The sequence below is a fragment of the Lotus japonicus genome, chromosome 2 (assembly GCF_012489685.1).
Source record: "Lotus japonicus ecotype B-129 chromosome 2, LjGifu_v1.2".
Classification (NCBI taxonomy): Eukaryota; Viridiplantae; Streptophyta; class Magnoliopsida; order Fabales; family Fabaceae; genus Lotus; species Lotus japonicus.
Window position 1 is genome coordinate 67,837,348 of NC_080042.1, and position 21,516 is coordinate 67,858,863.

Sequence of the window (21,516 nt, forward strand, 5' to 3'; positions counted from 1 at the left end):
GGCCTGGTAGTGACAACCCAAAGTGGATTTGTAAACATGCTAGTTGCAGCTCCAGCATTAGAAGCAGCTACATATTAGCTCCAACTAAAAGATGATGGCTTTCATCTGCATAAATAAAATAGCTATGCTATTACAATTTGTACATCTACCATGTTTCCCAACCAAATATTTGTTCATCATGATGTAAGTAGCATCATGTTCTAGGAGGATTACCTTTTTAATTTTTCTTAATTAAGGTTCAGCTGTAAAGCTTGATTAGTCTACTGTGATTTTCAGAGAATAAAACTCTACTCGTTTAAGAATCTACAGCTACACATGCATAGCTGGTATGGCACAAAAAGTCCTATTCATTCAGATTCTGTAGGTGTTTACATTCTTTGCTTCCTTTAATAAAATTGTATACCTTGAGCTGCTACCCTTTAACTGGTGAACGTGAGCATCAACTTTTTTGAAGTCAACACCTTTCTGCTCACTGCACAGGAAAAATCCCAAGAACATGGAAAAAAATCATGCAAATGTTCAAAGCCATCAATTTAGAGCAGATGTCTAATAACCAGCATTCTAATTACATGATTGTACGGACTTATTTTTTTCACAATCAACAATGACAGTAACATAAGCTTCTCCCTATAAGTGGTTTTCACTTAAAAATCAATTCTACAATAATTTCCAAACAAATCATGGCTGAAGCGACACTTGTCTTTGAATGGACATGAACTAACATCACCTGTCTTGGTAATTTGTGAACACAGGTTAGGATAGAGTAAGGTATAACATGTATTCATGTTAAAAGGCTACATACTGAGGAGGAATTGCAGAGTAGGATCGGGAGTTGTAACTGCAGTAGGTGCTGGTAATTTGTGCTTGAGAGTTCTAGACTTTATATTGGAGCCCTGTCCAGTGACAACATTTAAATTCCTCCATTTATCCTGAAAAATAAAAAATTGATTGAAGGAACCATAATCCAAACCCGAACCCTAGAAGAAGATTATGAGAAATTGGAAAAAATCAAAAGGAAAATAAATGGCAAGTTCTGACCTTGAGATCGATGTTGGAACGGCTCGTGAGGGAAGGAGCGAATTCGGGATCTCTGAGGATGTTCTTCCACTTGCCGGCGCCGTACTTCTGGACGCCGCGGTGGAGGGCGTCTTCTTCCTCAGCCGTCCACTTCTGTTTCTGATTTCCCATCACTCCTCACTCTACTTGATAGAGAAAGAGTCTGAGTCGATGAGGCCCACAAAAAAAACGCAGAGAAAACGCGAAATTGAGGGAGGAGAGTGATTACATCGATATTGATGATATACAGAGACTGTGGTCTCTGGCGGTAACTTCGCTTTTCTATGTGTACCTTCACACACCTCAATCTGCTTCCTCTCACTCGCAACCATGACGGACGGTGGTCATCTCTTCAACAACATCACCCTCGGCGGCCGCGGCGGTACGGTAAGTTCTCCCCTTCTCTTGAATCTTCAATTTGTTCCGTTTTCCGTCCCTATTTCCAGCTCCTTATCGGTGGAGGCCATTGATGAGGAATTTGGAGTGGCTCTTGGTTGTAGATCTTGTCGCACGCTCTCACTCCATGGAAACCCTAACCAAATCATGGCACATGTGGGAAATAGGGTCCGGTGGAAAAGCTGATGTGTAAATTATTAAATGAGAATTAATAGGTGGAAAAGCTGACGTGTAAATAATTAAGTGAGAATTAATCTCGGAGCGACACGTCACTAACTTGGCCTGTGAGAGCGTCACGTCATGCTAGAAGTTGTTATTTTCTAATATATATAGATAAGATCGTGTGGAACAGGTGGTAGCAAATGCTAGTGGAGTGGTAGTGTCGGTACGATTATAGCTTCGTAGAAACATGAAAAAGGTTCAATTGTTCCTTTTCCTGAATAACCTTTTTGGAATGTGGACAAAATAAATTCTAAGAAAAACGTTGCACTTTGCTCTAGCCTCGTATATACATTAATTATGAGTTATTTTTTGATGGGAGACAGACATAATTCCACATGCATTTGATGGCATCCATCCATTGTTCAATTCATCATAACACACGTATACTATACATTAATACTATTTAATACTAATTCAATTCACAGTTCATCATCCAGTTAAATTAATTTCCAATAAAACTAAACATTTATCATTCATCCAAATCAAACTTTGATGACCAGTTACTGTCAATTCAGATTTTTCAACAAAGTTCACAGTTCACACAGTCGGCATTCCTAGTGCCGCGAATTTTGATTTGGCAATTTTGTGAGGTGTGAATTTATATAATTAATTAAATAATTTCTAAACTCGCGAGACCTTTTAAAACAAATTATTTGAAGACATGAGTTGCTTTTTTTAAGAAAGCTGTCAGCATATAATGGATGTGTTTATTTTTTAAAAAAAGGGTTTAGTAATGTTTGGCCAGATAAATGGCCAAACAATCTCTTGCAGAAACCCTGGTGGTGCTTATTCCAAAGGTAGATGTACCTACTAATATCAAGGAATTCCGTCCGATAAGTTTATGTAATGTGACCTATAAGATCATTACGAAGGTCTTGGTTGCTCGTATCAGGCCCTTCTTGGATCAGTTTATTGGGCCTCTCCAGTCCAGTTTTGTTCCTGGGAGAGGAACAACCGATAATGCAATTCTTGCTCATGAGGTGATCCATCACCTAAATAATTCCCATGCAAAAAAGGGGTCCATGGCGCTAAAGATTGATCTAGAAAAAGCATATGACAAGCTTTCTTGGAGTTTTTTGGAAGGTACCCTTAGGGACTTGCACTTCCCGGATAGCATTGTGAGATTGATCATGAGTTGTGTGACTTCGTCTCGTTTGGCTCTTTTGTGGAATGGCTCTAAATTGCCTTGGTTCTCTCCAGGGAGGGGATTGCGTCAGGGTGATCCCATGTCCCCGTATCTTTTTGTCATGTGCATGGAAAAATTATCTGTTCGTATTCAGAATGCGGTTCATGACCAGATTTGGCACCCGATTAGTGTTTCAAGAGGAGGCCCATCTCTTTCCCACTTGTTCTTCGCGGATGATGTTCTATTATTTTGTAAAGCTGAGCATAATCAAGTTGAGCTTGTGGCTAGGATGCTTGGGGAGTTTGGTGAAGCGTCTGGTTTGTATGTTAATGTTGCAAAGTCTAAGGCTCTTTGTTCTCGTGGGGTTCCCGCAACTCTTAGGAGAAATTTAATGGATTCTTGCCCTATCCCTTTTACTCGTGACCTTGGTAAGTACCTAGGATTTCCCTTGGCAAGCGGCCGTGCTTCTCATGACAAGTTTAAGTTCTTAATTGATCAAGTGTCTCGACGGTTGGCTTCCTGGAAGAGTCGTCTGTTGAATACTGCTGGTCGCATTTGCCTAGCTAAATCCGTTCTTGCAGCCATTCCCACATATACCATGCAGGTTGTGTGGCTTCCCAGGAGAACTACGACGTGCCTTAATAGAATCACTCGAAGTTTTATCTGGTCTAGAAATTCTGGGGGGAAGGGTTGGCATTTGTTAAATTGGGAGACTTTGGTCTTACCCAAGCATGCTGGGGGTGTTGGTATGAGGGATGCTGCTCATGCTAATACCTCTCTAATGGGGAAGCTTGTTTGGTCTCTCCTTCAGAATTCTGAGAAACTTTGGGTCCGGGTGTTGGCTCATAAGTATCTTGGTAATGGGTCGGTGCTAGAGTCAACAACGAGCCCGAGCTCTTCTTCTCTCTAGAAAGGAGTATTAAAGGCTAGGGATGTTTTGAAAACGGGGTTTGAATTCAAGTTGAGTAATGGAAGGACCTCGTTTTGGTTTGAAGATTGGTCCGGCCATGGAGCTTTGGGGCGGTGCATCCCTTTCATTCATATCTCTGATTCTGCTTTGACGCTGGCGGATGTGTTAGTGAATGGTTCCTGGAATATATCGCGGCTAGTTACCATTGTTCCGGAATATGTCCAGCAACGTCTTGTGGAAATCCAACCTCAGACAAGGGCTAATATTGATGACCATTGGGTTTGGAAGCATAGCTCGAAAGGAGTGTATACAGCGTCAGATGCTTATGCCTGGATGTGCCATTCTGGACCCCAGCTCCCTTCAGCAGATTCTTGGTCGTGGCTTTGGAAGACACGAGCTCCTGAGAAGGTTCGTGTGTTTCTGCTCCTGCTTTTGCATGGTGTGATCCAGGTTAATAGCCATAGATTTCGTTGCCATCTCGCAAATTCTCTTGCTTGCCCCCGGTGTTCACACCATCTTGAGGATGGGCTTCACTGTCTTCGTGACTGTCCCTATTCGCGGGAAGTCTGGTCTAGGTTGAACGCGCTCAACTGGTCGAGGTTTGCAGCTGATAATGTGAAGGACTGGGTTCGTTACCAGGTACAGGGGCCTCATGCGACGTTATTTGTCGCGGCCATATGGGGTCTTTGGCGTTGGAGAAATATCTCAATGCTAGGAGATAATGATTGGACTGTTGATGTAGTGGTTCGTTGGATTCTCCAAGAGCGTAAGGAGTATGAGATGTGGCTTGGGAACGGGACAGGTCTCGAGGCAGGTACGGAAGTTGTTCGATGGAAGCTCCCCCCATCTGGTTATTGTAAGCTCAATACTGATGGGGCCTATAGTCATAGCAAGCAGCGTATGGGGTGTGGAGGGCTTGTTAGAGACACTGGCGGAGCTTGGGTTAAAGGCTTTATGGCTGGTAGTGGTGGAGGGGATCCTCTTATGGCAGAGATCCTAGCTTTGAAGATGGGCCTTACCCTCTTGTGGGATAATGGCATTAGATCTGCATTGTGTGAAGTGGACTGCAAGGAGATTGTTGACACGCTACATGGTGATCATTACCACTTTCATCAGCTAGCTACTGAGTTTGGGGAGATTAAGACGTTGATGAATCAAGAATGGACCATCCAGATTACTCATATTCCTCGTAGTGCGAATGATGCAGCTGACTGTCTAGCAGAGCTGGGAGCTGTCCGCCAGTGTAACATTCTTTGGTTGGAGGATCCTCCTCCTGAGCTTAATCCCATCTTGGCTAGGGATCTGTTAGCCTTGTAGCTTTTCTTGTCCTTTTTTATTTTCCGATGTACCAAAAAAAAAAAGAAGATGGTTTAAAATTGGGGGATAAAACTCCACATTGAATTTTGAGCAAACCATAACTAGACCAGACACCACATTTTTCACCCAAAACCTTATAACAATGGGTGTATGAGTCCTCACACTTATAAACCACTCAAACTTATCCCTAACTTCCAACGTGGGACTTAATCACACTTGAAAATCCCCAACAAGTAACACTCATTCTAACTTTTTTTCATGGTAATAAACTTTTAGGATAATATATACATAAGGTTTAGTTATAAGTTAATTTGAAAAAATTATTAAAATATGTTAAAAACTTATCATTAAATTATAAGCTATTTTCTTAATTAAATGTAACAAAAAATATTTACTTTAAATAACAAATTTAAAATACTAAAAAAATTATCAGAGAATATTACAGGTAATTTAAATAATAATTTTTTTATTTAAATACTATTATGTTCTTTAATAATATTAAATTTATCTATTATTATTGTATTAATAACTGTCTTTTTAATAATTTATCCCTTACTATCTACAACTTGTAAATTTTTAAGAAGATCATCTTCGATCTTGTTGCGAAGCCGAATCTTAACCACTTTTAGTGCCGAAAAAGTTCACTTCGTAGTTGTTGTTGAAACAAGAAATATTAAAAACGAGACGTATCAATCTATCAACAAGTTGTAATATTGTTGTTTTTCCAGTTTCAACTAACCACTGGTAAAACTTGGATAGACTGAACCTTTTTCTTAAATTAAGATCTCGGGAAACATCTTAATGATAATGTCTTAGCTGAAACGACAAACTCTTTTTTTCCAGTTCGAAAAAATGTATGCGTAAAATTTATCTACAAGCTTACAGATTTTCTCATTATCATATGATTTAATTTTTTTCTTATGGTCTAAAGTATAACTAAGTATAAGAAGCTCCTGTACATTTTCATTAAACCTTCTATTTAATTCAAATAATTGTAAATCAATTACAAAATAAAATATATATTTATTCTATAATGAAGTTCCATATCTTCTTCTTATTTCTTATGATGAGCATTCCCCACAAAGTAAGGGGATTTCATGCTATAAAATTCAACTTGACGAGCATCACAAGATGATATAACACTCTCCGATAGTAGCATCCAACTATTGTCTCTTGATTGTTGGAAGAAGATATTTAGTTGTCGACATAGACTCAAAGCATTAACTATATCTAGAGAATGAGTATATGGTCTGACAAAGATAATAACAGATTTCAAATATTTCTTTCACACGTGTAATATAAAAACAAATTCAAAACTCAACAATCTATGAGAAGCTACTCTCGCACCTCTTCGTCGAGAAGAATTAGGTGCATTCTCATTTATATTTTCAGGAAAACAAGCATTTGCACCAAACATGCTTACCAAACTTGTTATTGATTTAAAATGTGAACTCCATATAATTTTACTAGGATGTTATAAAGTACCAATTTGATTCAAACATATTCTAGTCTCAAGCTCATCCCAAGAGATAAAGTCAACTATATCTTGAGCACTTTCTTGCGGCTCGTGTAACTCATCATGACTTTATGGTGAAACACAAACCAGATTGAATTTATCAACTGTCAATGTAACCAATTATCCCAAAAGCTTAAGTTTTTTGGTAAGGGCCAAATGAATGATCATATATTATTATATTCTAACGCTCCCGTCACGCAAGAGTCTTTTGGGCTTAAAGCGTGACTAAATGCACAGGCTCGCCTACCATGTGCTTAAATTCCACTTACTAATAGAAAGTGAGGGTAGCAAGGATTAAACTTTAGACCGCTAAGTCATAAAGGCTTTGAGACCATCTTATTCTTCTATCTTGTATTGGGTTAAAGTACCCCTTGTACTTCATTTCAATGTACATATCATTGCTTATCAAAAAAAAAAAAAAGAGGCTCTGATACCATGTTAAAGTAACAAATTATCCCCAAAAGCTTAAGTTGTTGGGTAAGGACCAAATGAATGATTTTTTATTATATTCTGACATCAACCAATTTTTTAAAATATTCATGAACTCATTTCTCTAACTGCTGCTGCAGCAAGAAGTATTAGCTGAAGTAGATGGATAAGTATAATAATTACACTTACATTCTAGAAAATCTACAAAATTATTGAGAGTTGAAATAAAAATAAAATAACTTATATATATAATTATATATATTATAGTTGGCAACAAAAATAAATTTCTTGGAGGGCCATGGCTCCTGCATGTTCCTCCTTGGTAAAAATCTCACTATAGAGCTGGCCTCACCAAAATATGCAATGTTCTCGATTTTAACATAATTATCTTCCGTAGATAATACATGTGTCACATAAAAAAATTCCAAACATATTAAACATTTGTTGGAATCACATAATATTTGATTATTAAAGGGTTCAAGATTGCAGATGAAGGTGTGGATGTTGCTTAATCATTTGCGGATGACATTGTGTATTGGGTGAAGGTATGAAAATTACTAGAAATGGGGGTTTGAATAAGGTTTTTTCAATAAAAACGTTTGTTTTTGAAGTTTCACGTAAATCTCTCGGTATCAAAGATAAAGGGAGCAAAGAGTAAACAGAGAAGCACACAGGGATTTTATCCTGGTTCACTTGAACAAATCCTCAAGCTACGTCCAGTTCACCCGTTAAGGTGATTTCTTCCTTCTTTGAATGAAGGTAATCCACTAATCAAATGTTGTTACAATTGCACTAGCACAACGTGCTCAGTGACTAACACACCTATGAACTAGCAACCACTAAGACACACAAGTCTTAGTCTTCTCAAGGATCCTGACCTAACCGGTCCCTTAAGGAATACAAACAATATGATCAAAGTTTGGGTATACAAAGAGTGCTTCTAAAACAAGCAAGGTGTAAACAAATTTAGAACAATGAATAAAAAGATTGCTAAGGTATTCACTGAGTGTAGATTGTATGCAATAAATTTCTTAGCATTTTCTTCCTTTCTTCAGCCTTTAAATACCCCAAGCCTTGAGAGATTTTTCCGTTGTGAAATTCTATCCGTTGGAGGGTACATTTGGAATTTCCAGATTGTACAATGGATGATCCTCGTTAGGTGGTAGTCAGGATAGTTCACTGCGATCATACTATTTGATAGTGACCATTTTCCTTTTACATTTGACTTCTGATCTTTAGAGGCGCTTCAAATGTGAACTTGTGAAGCTTCTGATCAGAGTCACGAGGATGCTTGAATCTTCAGAACTTCAAGTCTTCAACATTTGGAATGTTTCCTTCAGAACTTCTGGTCTTCAGAATAGAAGCACCTGATCTTCAGAGCCAGCTTTCTTTGGGTCTTCAAAATCTTCAAGTCTTCAGCGTCTTTGACCGTTCACTCAGAACTTCTGGTGAACAGCCACCCTACTACGTCCAGAAACAGCGACGCAAGAACCAAGGAGGGAGGGAGTTTCCAAACACAATGCGGATCACAATGCCTATTATCTTCTCTTTCACTAAATTTGAAATGAAAAGGCCTAATAACTTATAACATTTTTTATACTGTATCATATGCGCCATTACTAAAATGATGTTGGCCCAAAATGACTGGAGTCACATACCCTGATACCCTGATCTTTTTTAAAGGGGATTGAAATCCTCAGCCAACATTTTTTGAATGAATACCAGCTATCTTCGTCCAAAAAAGAAAAGGGATTAAAGTTTTTAACTAATAGAAAATGTATATGAACAAGAATCCCCGTAACCCTTTTTGTTTTTTTTTTCTGTGTTTTTATTTAACAGCATTGCATAACCTAATGGATACTGAGAAAAAATGGATTCACTTATTATGTATATTCTTTTCAGGTCCACACAGGCACATGGGCTTAGGTCCTGAAACTAGGATTGCTTAATATTCAAGTTGGCCCAAAACTATTGAATTTTGAAACAATAAAAGGAAATGACAGATTTGGTTCACCCAAAAGAAAATACGCAAATTTGGTGATACCCATTTAAAAGTGGAAGAGTTTCATACCCTTTAATTTTAATTTGTTATATTTTTTCTATAACAAACTTTTATAACATATTAGTTATTTTTACTCTAAACAATGAATTGAGGAAAGGTTTAAAATGGGTGTCGATAAAATGCAAGGGATTTTTTAAATTTAGGATTATTTGTTGAAGGTTTTGCAGGAGTAGGTTGAAAGAGATGAACAGAAAAATTAACGGAGTTAAGTTTGATAAGGAAGGTGACATGTCTCTTTAATTGACATGTCAAAATTTTAGTGGAAGGACAGGAAATAAGACAGGAAGGGGAGACAGATGATCTTCACTCGGATTCTAAACCCTTCTATTTTAAAAGGATACTGGAGCGTAAGAAAATATAACTTTGAGAAAAAATTAAACAACATTACACCAAAAAGGAAAAAATAAGAAAAAGCAAATTTGGATGTTGAAAACTTGATCTATTAATTATACTTTATGATATTTCAAAAGAGAAAGTTACTAAAATTAATAAAATAGAATTTAAATGAAATTTAATAGTTATACATAGATAGATTGAAAAGATTTAACAAATATGCTCAATGATATTTCATTATATTTACTTTTAGTTAGTTTTTTTTTTATTTTAATTAGGGGTTGTCTAAATGACCCATGGTAAAATTTGGGTTAAGTAACCCATGTCCAGGTGGACCAATCACCTTTAAGATAAATTGGTTGAATTTTTTATATTTTATTCATTGATTTATTTAAGGTTACATATGTTTTTGGTCCCTGACTTATACACATGAACCTAAAATGGTGCTTGAAAAAAAACGTAAAGATTATAGTCCTTGAATTTCTTTATCTAAAATGTCAGTCCATCCAAAAATTCGTATTTTCATCCCAAAACTCAGAATTTCATGTTACACTGTACCTTAGCCTCACATCACATCTCCACTTTCTGACAAAATTGGTTCCTATTTATGAACATGTTCAGTGATTCTACAAAATTGAAAATTTCTTTTCTTTATTTTCATAATTAACGATGCCCTGGTTGCCCCAAAATCCAAATAGTGTTTAAACACCATTTTGCAATATAATTCAGCTACTGATCTAAAGAATCAAATGACGATTTTTGTGAAGATGTAAGAAAATGGAGCTTCAACAACTGTGCACGGTTCTGACAACAAAATTCCCCATGTTATCACTGTTGCCGGCGCACGATTGGATCTTCACCCATGGGATTGTCTTCATCCTACTGATCTACATCGGGAGGCTCTAGTTTGGACGATGACGGTTCGGGTTCACGTCTGGAGCAGGTTCCGATTCTGGGCCTGGATGATTTTAAACTCCAGAACTTATGAGTTTTGGGATGAAGATATGAATTTTTGGGTTTTTGAAATAATTATAAAGGGAGAAGGACTAAATCTGGTAGAAGAAATTTTGGAGGGACCGAAATAAATGTGAAAAATCTACATGAGTTTATGTGAACCGGAGACCATTTTAGATAAAAAAAAATCAATAACTAAAATCCGTACTTTTTTTTTCAGCCACAATTTTAGATGCATGTGTATAAGTCAGGGACAAAAACATATTTAACCCTAAATAAATTAATAAATAAAATATAAAAATCCATTAAATTCATCTTAAATGTGATTGGTCCACCTAAACTATGGGTTATTTAACCCAAATTTTATCATGAGTCATTTAGATAACCCTTTTAATTAAAGTACTAAAATCTGATTGAATGTTCTTTTATAAGAAAATGTGATTGAATTTGTAAGTGTTATTGTTATTATAAACTCACTTAATTTTTTCTGTGGCAAGGCTAGCTAATTGTTTTGTTATGCTAATTTTTTTTTTTGTGAAAACACACCAAATGAATGTTGTGTTAAATCTGTGGGAAGTTGTTGTTCGTGACTCTCAAGGTACGCGATCCAAAAAGAAATCAGATCCTTACCTTGGCTAATTCCCGAAATAAAATAAAACTTTCCCATAAAAGAAAGGTCAAAACTAAAACCACCATCCCCTATTTATTTTTTCCCAAAATACCCTTCACTACTTGACAATCTCTTTAACTTGCAATTTACTTTGTGGTACATTCCGTAAAATGAGTTTACAGAATGTAAACTTTCCTTCTGCATTTTTAAGATAATGGTATATATTTGTCATTCGTATTTCACATTACCGCAAATTAGTTTGCAATATGTATTTTCTCCAAATTGTAACAGGGGTCAAAATAATAGAGCAATATGGTAAGAGCAATATAGTAACGATAGGACATAGGGATTATGAATCTCTGAGTCCTCTTTTAAACCCACTTGAATGGGAGCTAACCCATTTTCACCTTCATCTTAATCTTGTTGTCTTCCATCATTATTGTTAACTGACTATTAATAATTTGTTGTATATGAGTTGGGGAGGGGATCTCCAGGAATCCCTAAAGAGAATTTGACCGATAAAACAAAATGGTGAAAAAACTAAGAGTGAGAGACTGTAAGTGCTTAAGCAGAAGAGGGTGATTTACTTAAAAGAAACTAGTGTTTCATTTGTCCGAAACACAAATTAACAATATTCTAAATACTTGATAGTAATTATGTGACACATCTAATACATACTTTGTGTGATCAATGAATTATATTTCTATGCTTCACACTGATGATAAATTAATACTCTCATAAGTCCTATCCGTCTATTTAAATATATAATTGTTGATAGGTTGGTTGCTATGCTGCAGAAGTTGGACATCAATAGAGGCATAGAATAATTAAGAAGACATTTATGTTTGGTCACAGAATAGGTGCGTAGGACCTTTATTGAAATAACCAACACAACTAACTACCAGGAACTCATTTGTAGTTGTTAGGGGGGAAATTAAAAATTGAAATAATACACTTATCCAAGCGTATTTAAATTTGATGTTTATTTTGTAACCAACATTTACATTTATGATTATTTTTTTTGAAAATATACAATAAATCAGTCATGCCACCATTTTTAAAAAAATCACATGTATCTTGTTCGAGTCGATTAGGACTATCATGAGCAGCAAAATTTTCCTTACCAAATATTTAGCACATCTACATTTACAGACACTTGTGCTCAAGACCTCTACTCAAACTAGAACAATTTTACATAAGTTTATCTACATGCTCAATTATGCCACTAATGTGAACCACTATAAAATACTGTAAAATTATTTTCTCTATTTTTTTTTTACTCAAATTCCAGGTTGATTAGCTTATTTTTCTCTCAACTAAAGAAAAAAGGTTTTTAGTCCCTTTAAAAATGTCATCCAATTTTAGTTTATTTTTTATGATTTCATCAAGGCTAATTTATTTTTTGTAAACAATCTGCATATCTAGTGTAAGTTTTACTCTTGCTCTGCAACTATTGTTTACTGCATCATGACTTTTTATTAGGTCTATTTTTCCTCTTTCATTACACACTAGAAATTAAACTTGTGCGTTGCACGTACAGGTTCGTTTTTAATTTATATTTTTTAATTGTAATATTTAAATTTACAGAAAGGTAAGAAAGCTATTATTTAGAAGAATATTTAGAATATATGTATAGTTAAATATAATTGAATTATGATATTCTCACACTTTCTTTCTCTAATAAGGGAAAAAAGGATCAAACAGATAGATTTTTTTTTTGCTTCATCAGAAGAAAAAAATAGGTAAACTTCTATTAAGATTGAAATGAGAGTTATTTTTTTTTTATATAAAAGAAATTTAATTACTTAATTAGATTAGTATTGAAATGAACGTGGTAGTCTACTATTTTTTTTTCTAATATTGATTTAGTCATTGCAGTGATGTTATCAGTTGTGCTAATTATTTTTTATCAAGATTGATGTGGTTGTTTACCATTGCTGGTGGCATAGAAGTTCTTTTAAAATCACTTTCACGAACATAAAAATAGATTCTATCTAACTGCAGGATGGACGTCATTTATTCCATTTGAATGATTAAGTTGCTATTTTTTTCCATAATATGACAATATTGAGGAGTGAAATATTCCTATTTCTTATCAAAAATATAATGAGTACTACACTTTACACTTATCTTTCTAGTGCAGTATATAAATTTATGTGACTCACACTTTGTTACTGATTTGTGTCATATAAATATAGAAATGATGATATATTTGTATGATTTCAATTGAATCAGAAGAATTGTTTAGTAAATTACCATATATGTGAAACTCACAGTTTTATTTTCCAATTATCTGCAACGGGGATATATCACTAAGTAATGTGTATTTCTTGTTGTTGTTGATGATCTTTCTCCTGTAGTAAAGAAATAAGAATGAGTAATTTAAAAATCAATTTTGAAATTAAATAAAATAATTAAAAATGACATACTTGTTGAAGTAGTTAGAGACAATTGTCATTTTTTTCTCACCAGCAGCTGAAGTCTAAGAAATATGAATAATTTGAGTTTGTGAGTGATTTCACTGGTTTGTTTATATAGAGATATAATAGATGCATGGTTCAATATAATACATTTCATTTTTTATTTATTTAATGTAGATAGTTTAATAGTCTCCTAACATTAACAATTTTATTCAGTTTTTGACACTCGTAATGCCATCATGCCACTATTTTTAATTTAATGTTGGTTTTTCTTCGGAGTTACTATGTTAAGGAATTCTAAGAGTTGGTGAGTTTAAGAAAAATAGACATATATTCCTGCAGAAAATTGGACAGCAAACTAAGACATTGCATATCAAGATTAATTTTGGCGACAGTATGCTTTATTGTTAATAGTTTTTTTTTCTTGGACTAAATTGATATTAGTTTAAAATTAATATTAAATTTGATTCTAATTTAAGGTACTGTGCTAAAACCATTTGCAGATATAACTTTGTGGTATGTTACACTTTTGGCATGGATGTTACTCTTTTGCTTATACATTTGATATTTATTAAGTTTAAAACTGAAATCATTAGTGCACAAGTTTCCACTACCCGTTCATTCACTCACTAAGCTATTTCATTAAAACACCAATTTTTTTACTAATGTATGTAGGTTCTCATGTGTATTTGTACTTAATACTTAACTCAAGTGAGCTTTACTAATATATATAGATAGATAGATATTTTTTTTTTTTGGAAAAACCAAATATATATATATATATAATTACTTTGGGAAATAAGAGCCCCAAGTACAATATAGATAGATATATATTGATAGAAATTTTTTTATTTTAAAAGTATTTTATTATATTATTTATTAATAAATATTATTTTGTTTTTTATTTTGATTTTTTAAATTTGTCAAATGCAAAGCTCAAGTCAATTTTAAGTCTATGAATGTTGTTATTTAATATAAGTAGTTGAATAGGTTTTTATAATACAATTTTTTTCAGTTTTTAGTTTATTAAATTTTTTATTTTTTAATGTATTTAATATAAAGGTATGTGAGCTTTTATGATTTAATACATTAATTGCATGAAAAACACAAGCGTGCTTTATATATATATATATATAATATTAGAGTATTTTGTCTTATATGTTTTGAGTATATATTTTTCCCAGTACCTTGATTCGCTGTTCATTATTCTTGGATTTTATAATTCCTTGGATCTTAAATTATCATTGTCATATTGTTCTCTCACGTTTTCACTCTTCCAAACGTTAAGAACATTTTATTATAGGTCTGAGTTGCTGATTTTCCTAATGCTAGATTGAAGAAATGCGACTCTTTTGCTCAAGTTGTAGTCGAGGTATGAGCTCTATGAATTTTTCAATAGAAAAAAAAAAAATGTGTTTTACATTATTTTCAATCATTTAACACATCAACTGCCACATGAATTGACCTTGATACCATCAAATTTGCTTAAAATTGGACGACATTCTTAATTGAGGGATTTGATTGAAACATTAAAAAAATACAATAATTAAAATTGGGCAATTGAAAGAGAAAAAATTAAAATCACTAAAGTAAGGGGACTAATTAAAATTGCGCAATAAGAAGACTAAAATAACCCAAGATAAAAGTAAAAGACTAGAAATGCATTTGAGCTAAAGAAATATGCCAAAATTTATTTTCAATGGGTTGAAACTTGATTAAAAGTTGTTACATTCAGTTATGACTTCCATCAAAAAAGAAGTTGGTTTGAAAAATCCTAAGCTTATATATTAGAATACACCCTATCATGCAACTTGAACTTTGCTCTCCAACCCACATCTACCAAACTTTAAAATGAACATACCCTAAAGTAACAAATAATTAAGGATTGAATGATCAAACTTTAAAATGAACATACCCTAAATCAGCATAAATAATTAAGGATCGGATTACATGATCAATCTGACCTCTTATCTATCCCATTTTATCCCTTCCATATTATTTTAACTAAATGAAAAAATTGTCCACAAAAGTACAAAAGAAAATATTCTGAGAAGTTGACATTTGAAACAAGAGACAAGCAAAACCAAATTAAACTATATAATTGAATAAGAAAAAAATTAAAAAAATAAAAAGAGCCCCTTCCCTTCCCTTGTCAAATGTCAGAAAATTAAACCTAGTATATGTAAGATCCACTAGAAGCAGAGACATTTTTCTAGGACATGGGTTCTCATTCGAAATCAATTTTGTTGGAGTTGGAGATATCCACATTATGGTGGGGCTAACTCTCTCAGCGACGATTTTTTCCATTCACTAAACTCGAACCCAAAACCTTACTTAAGGGAAATCAAACATGTACACTTGAACCAGCTACCCGTTGGTGAACCAGACACATTGATACAACAGAAAATATAAATATAATCATATAACATAAAATAAAATTTTAATCAAATTCACAACCCAAAGGCTCAAAAGCTACATTTTTTTATTCCTAGATTCCTTTGTCACCACCACCAACCTTGCATCCACCCACCGCCATCTCCTCCGTCATTCACCTTCAACCACAACCCCTTTCTCTGCCACTGTGATCTCTCTCTTCCTCTCTCTCAGTGTGTCCCTATCTACCCCACCATGCAGCTACCTTGAAACTCAAGCAAGAATCACCAAAGCACTTTCTCTGACACCCAAGCACACAAAGAGGAAAAAAGCAAAACCCCCACTTGACACAAACACAAAAAGCTTCAAACTTGCCCCACCCCACATCAAAACCACTTCAATTCCTTATCTGGGTCATCTTCATTTTCATCTTTCTCCATTTTTTTGTTTCTCCGGCAAAAGGGTCACCCTGCAATGTCTACAAGCTTCAGGGGAGCCTCGAAGAGGAACCAAAACGTCATGCCGGTGCACCCAGTTGTGGACCTTGCTTCTCCGTTCGGCGACCCGGGTCCGAATTTTCCTGATTCGGAGCTCCGGGAAACGGCATACGAGATTCTTCTGGCTGCTTGCCGGAGCTCCGGGCCGAAGCCGTTGACGTTCATTTCGCAGTCGGAGAGGGGAGGACGGGATCGGAGTTCGGCGGGGATGTTGCAGAGGTCTCTGACGTCGTCGGCGTCGCTGCAGAGGTCGCTGACGTCGACGGCGGCGAGTAAGGTGAAGAGGGCTTTGGGTTTGAAAACGGCGTCGTCGAGGAGTAAGCGTGCGGGGACGACGACGGGGGAGTTGGTGAGAGTGCAGATGAGGATTTCTGAGCAGTGTGATAGCAGGATTAGGAGAGCACTGCTCAGAATCGCTGCTGGCCAGGTATCAACTTTGTTCATTCATTTTGTTTGTTTGCTTTGGTGTGGTTTTCTTACAAAATTCAAGTAGTCATGAATTGGAAATTTGGAATGTTCTTATAGGCAATGAGAAATAGTCTCTGAGCTATTTTTTTGGGAATTTCATTCAAGTTTTGAACTCTGGATTCATCAATTTGGATTTTACTCAAGTGCCTGTTCCCCCTCAAAGTTATACAAATGACACTTTACTCTTCTCTTGAGCTAAACTTGGACTTCTTTTGACTAACAGAATATGTTGACATTTGTTGGAATTTTGTGCTTAATCCTGATAGCTGATCAAGGTTAGCTTTTGGTGACATTGTAACTTTTGCTAAACCCTATGAACCACAGACTTAGACACACACACACCGGCACTAGGTAATGTCTAAAATATAGGACACCAAGACACTGCATGTGTGTGTGTGCCCACATACATACGTCCATACATATGTGGTAACTGGTATGTATATATAGGGAGTGTATTAGTTGTGAGCATGATATAGTTGAGAGTATCATAGGAGTAAATCTTAGACATCCTTACATGATTGTATGGTCAATTTATCTCTTCTCAGTTCTCATGTTTTCACTTGATTGCTACAATGTAGTTGTGCACTCGTGCTCACTCTCGGGACCAAGGATAATGGCCATAGGGATTCTGTCATGACAATCACAGTGATTGTTTCACTAGTCATGAGCAACAACTAGTGATGAATGATCTAATTTGTATCATCTGGTTTAGCACAAGTTTAAAGCTATCAAAATTAAGACATGATTAGTTGTTGGGTTAAGGGGAATTTTCCATCCAATGTTAATGGATTCTATTGGTCAACAGAGGTGAATGAGATGTGATTTTAGATGTAAATCGGGGTGATGTAACCAATTCATAATGCAATCACAAACTCAGAAGCAGCTACAATTTAAAACAATATGATTAATTTGTCGAAGAAAGGAGTGAGAGACAAAAATAAGAAGCTAAAGAGCATTAGCTGTTGGCTACTTTTATGTGCATCAGTATATCATTAGTTATATAGTGTTATTGTATAGAATAGAGGATTTGTATTTACTTTTTTTATTGCTTGTTTGTTGTAAATTAAGTGGGGATTTATTTCCTACCACCAGATAAGGTTACACTTCATTTTATTCCTTTCCGAATAAATGGGATTGAAACATAGGGAGCAGAACTTACAAATTTAACAGGTATTTTGTTTCTTCTTACAATATGTTTAATCACTAATTGATAGCTTACTAGGTCTTTATTCATGAAATAGCTTGGAAGACGCATGGAGTCTGTGGTTCTTCCACTAGAACTAATACAACTGTTCAAGAGTTTAGATTTTCCCAGTCAACAAGAGTATGAGGCTTGGCTAAGGAGAAATTTGAAGGTTCTTGAAGCAGGACTCCTCTTGTATCCTCACTTTCCATTAAATAAAGGAGATACTTCTTCGCAGCAACTCCGGCGCATAATCCGTGGAGCCCTTGAGAATCCCATGGATATTGGAAAGAACGGTGAATCAATGCAAACCTTCCGGAGTGTTGTCATGTCTCTTGCTTGCAGATCACCTGATGGGTCAGTTCCTGAGACGTGCCATTGGGCTGATGGGTTTCCACTAAACCTCTGGATCTACCAAACTCTTTTAGAAGCTTGTTTTGATATTCATGCAGAAACCTCTGTGATAGAAGAGGTTGATGAGGTCTTAGAGCTCATTAAGAAGACCTGGGCTATGCTAGGAATTAATGAAATGCTACATAATATTTGCTTTTCATGGGTCTTATTTCATCGGTATGTTGTCACTGGGGAAGTGGAAATTGATCTAGTGTTTGCATCCAGTAACCTATTAGAAGAAGTTGAGAAAGATACTGATGCCACAAAAGATCCTTTGAACTCAAAAACTTTGAGCTCCATATTGAGTTTGATGTTAAGTTGGGCAGAGAAAAGGCTTCTCGCATACCATGATACTTTCCATGATGGTAATATTGAAGCAATGGAAAGCATCATTTCTCTGGCTGCATTATCAGCAACAATATTGGAAGAAGATATCTCACACGAGTATAATTGGAAGAAAAAAGAAGCGGATGTAGCCTGCAACAGAGTTGAAAATTATATTAGATCATCATTGCGTGCTGCTTTCGCTCAGGCAAGTTCTATCTTTCTAGCTCTTCTAAATATGAATACTCCCTTTTGGATGGTACAGAGTCTACACATATAATAAATTATGACATTTTTGTATAGGGTATACTTTTTATACCACTGACTGAAATAGTGTAAAGTTGGTCTTTTTGCTCTATTATGGTGTTAAATTCTAATAAATCTGAAATTTTCCTTTGTCTTTAGGAAGTGGTTATTAATTCTCTGTATGCATTGCAGGAGTTGAAGGCTCCTGTCAACCACTTCTGTAATGTGTACTGCTAATTTATAAGCTAAAACTTCTTTCTAGTCTGCCATGTTTTGTGTGTCAACATTCTCCGACTGGGATTTCATGTTTGAATACTTCATTTACAAAGCTAATTACCTAAATTTTGTGCATTTAGTATGACTTAACTCTTTTTAATCTCTTTCAAGGCAGAAATTGGAGAATCTGGACCGCAGCAAGCATCTATCTAGAAAACAAAATAAAGCCTTTCCTAGTCTTGCTGTTCTTGCACGAGACATTACTGAACTGGCTTGTAAGGAAAAAGTGATATTCAGTCCCAAACTGAAGAGATGGAATCCTCTTGCTGCTGGTGTTGCGGTTGCTACCCTTCATGTGTGTTATGGAAATGAGTTGAAGCAATACGTCAGGGGTATTAGTGAGTTGACTCCTGATGCTATAGAAGTAATGGTAGCTGCTGACAAATTGGAGAAAGATCTGGTGCAGATAGCAGTGGAAGATTCTGTAGAAAGTGAAGATGGGGGAATATCCATTATACAGGAGATGCAACCTTACGAGGCTGAAGCGGTAATTGCTAGTCTGGTTAAGTCATGGATAAAAACCAGAGTGGATAGACTGGGGGAACAGGTTGACAGAAAACTGCAACAAGAGGTATGCCAAATCTTGTGCCTATAATCTAATCAGGTTGGCAAAAAATTCTTTAGTTAAACAAAATGTTTGTTTCTCTTTTTATTTTTTTTAAGATGATTGTTAAGGATATTGTCTTAAACTACTCACATACATTGTAGTTAGTGAATTTAGAAGTTTTAATGTCATTTTTAACTTCACCATTCTTTCCTATAGACATGGAATCCACAAGCGAATAAAGAGGGGTTTGCTCTTTCTGCTGTTGAAGTTTTGCGGGTCGTAGACGACACTCTGGAAGCTTTCTTTTTGCTGCCTATACCCATGCATGCAGTTTTGCTTCCTGAGTTGATGTCTGGTCTTGACAAATCTCTCCAACAATACATTTTGAAAGCCAAATCTGGCTGTGGTATATATTTACTACATAGCATTTGATATTTTGATTTACAAAACGAGTTATTCAATGAGTCAATCCCTGTGTGACCAAAATTTTCCTTTTTATGATCTGCAGGGAATCGAATTACTTTCATCCCAACTATGCCTGCATTGACTAGGTGTTCAACAAAATCAAAACACAGTGTATTCCGTAAAAAAGAAAAGTCACAAGGGACTCAGAGGAGGAAAGCCAATGTGGGAACCACAAACGGAAGTAACTCATTTGATGTACCCCAGATGTGTGTTCGCATCAATACTTTGCAGCGCATTCGCCTGGAGGTCGGGGTTTTTGAAAAGAGGATAGTTGCCAATCTTAGCAGTTCTAAATCCACAAATGATGATGATATAGCAAATGGGGTGAACTTGAAGTTCAAGCTTTCCACAGCTGCTGCGGTGGAAGGTATCCATCAACTCTGTGAATGTACAGGATACAAAGTCGTTTTCCACGATCTACGCCATGTTCTCTGGGATGGCCTATATGTTGGACAAGTTCCATCCGCCAGAATCGAGCCTTTTCTTCAAGAGCTTGAGCAGTATTTGGAGATCATATCATCAACACTGCATGATAAAGTTAGAACACGCGCAATTGTTGAAGTAATGCAGGCTTCTTTTGATGGGTTCCTATTGGTTTTGCTAGCTGGAGGTTCATCACGTGCTTTCTCGCTGCAAGATTCTGTTATGATACAGGAAGATTTCAAGTTTCTGACCGACTTGTTCTGGTCAAACGGAGATGGATTGCCAGCTGAACTGATAGAAAAGCATTCTGCCACCGCCAGAGGTGTGCTTCCGTTGTTTCACGCCGATACGAAGCACGTAATTGAGCAATTCAGTCAACTAACTATGGAAATGTATGGTTCTTCCGCCAAATCCCGGCTTCCGTTGCCTCCACCAGCAGATCAATGGAGTCCAAGAGAACCGAACACACTTTTACGAGTTTTGTGTTATCGGAATGATGAGGCTGCTGCCAAGTTCCTCAAGAAGAATTACAACTTGCCTACGAAAGTCTGACAACTGATACATAACCCATGTTACATGTCACGCCTTGCCACTCTCTATACAAAATCCTAGTGCCTTCACTGTGTTTTGAAACTCTTACTGGCTAGTTTGTGAGGATATTATACACTTGAGTAGTGATTAACCTTTAGGAATGGCGAGTTATCTTCAATAATGCTTAAGACTATACACAAAATATACCATGTACAGATGTGACTCTTTGCTTGCTAATTTGTTCCCGTGTCTAAGTGGAATTTCTGAGCGCATGGTGATGCTAAGAAGTATTTATAATAATTATTAAATTATTTTTTAAATAATTTTGGAGTGGAGTGTCTATGTATTGGTGCACTGTGATTTCATTCTACGAATGACTTGAGATTGAGAATGTAAATGAGATGAGATTATTTATTTGTGCAAGTTTGTTAATCGTGAA

General features: G+C 35.7%; 2 protein-coding genes across 3 annotated transcripts; one reads left to right on the forward strand and one right to left on the reverse strand.

The window, feature by feature from the left end:
* Nucleotides 1–794: 794 nt before the first annotated feature.
* LOC130736910 (telomere repeat-binding factor 4-like) lies at nt 795–1,188 on the reverse strand. Its single transcript, XM_057588682.1, has 2 exons — nt 1,039–1,188; nt 795–929 (listed from the first exon to the last, which is right to left on the reverse strand). Exons 1-2 carry the CDS (start codon nt 1,186–1,188, stop codon nt 795–797), a joined length of 285 nt encoding a protein of 94 aa, XP_057444665.1.
* Nucleotides 1,189–15,798: 14,610 nt separating this feature from the next.
* Nucleotides 15,799–21,516, forward strand: LOC130739009 (protein unc-13 homolog). Of its 2 annotated transcripts, none has more exons than XM_057591218.1 (5): nt 15,799–16,648; nt 17,931–18,797; nt 19,227–19,682; nt 19,875–20,064; nt 20,167–21,516. In XM_057591218.1, exons 1-5 carry the CDS (start codon nt 16,199–16,201, stop codon nt 21,096–21,098), a joined length of 2,895 nt encoding a protein of 964 aa, XP_057447201.1. In that variant the 5' UTR covers nt 15,799–16,198; the 3' UTR covers nt 21,099–21,516. The 2 variants fall into 2 exon arrangements, with proteins under 2 accessions (XP_057447201.1, XP_057447202.1); XM_057591219.1 differs by having other exon boundaries at nt 16,514–16,648; nt 17,912–18,797.

Bases quoted from the DNA above. Each gene is read 5' to 3' on its own strand.
- LOC130739009 (XM_057591218.1), top strand. From the start codon at position 16,199: ATGTCTACAAGCTTCAGGGGAGCCTCGAAGAGGAACCAAAACGTCATG. The intron at 16,649-17,930 runs GTATCAACTTTG...TTCATGAAATAG, and splicing joins TCAGAATCGCTGCTGGCCAG to CTTGGAAGACGCATGGAGTC. The intron at 18,798-19,226 runs GCAAGTTCTATC...CTTTCAAGGCAG, and splicing joins TGCGTGCTGCTTTCGCTCAG to AAATTGGAGAATCTGGACCG.
- LOC130736910 (XM_057588682.1), bottom strand. From the start codon at position 1,188: ATGGGAAATCAGAAACAGAAGTGGACGGCTGAGGAAGAAGACGCCCTC. The intron at 930-1,038 runs GTCAGAACTTGC...TTTATTTTTCAG, and splicing joins GTTCCAACATCGATCTCAAG to GATAAATGGAGGAATTTAAA.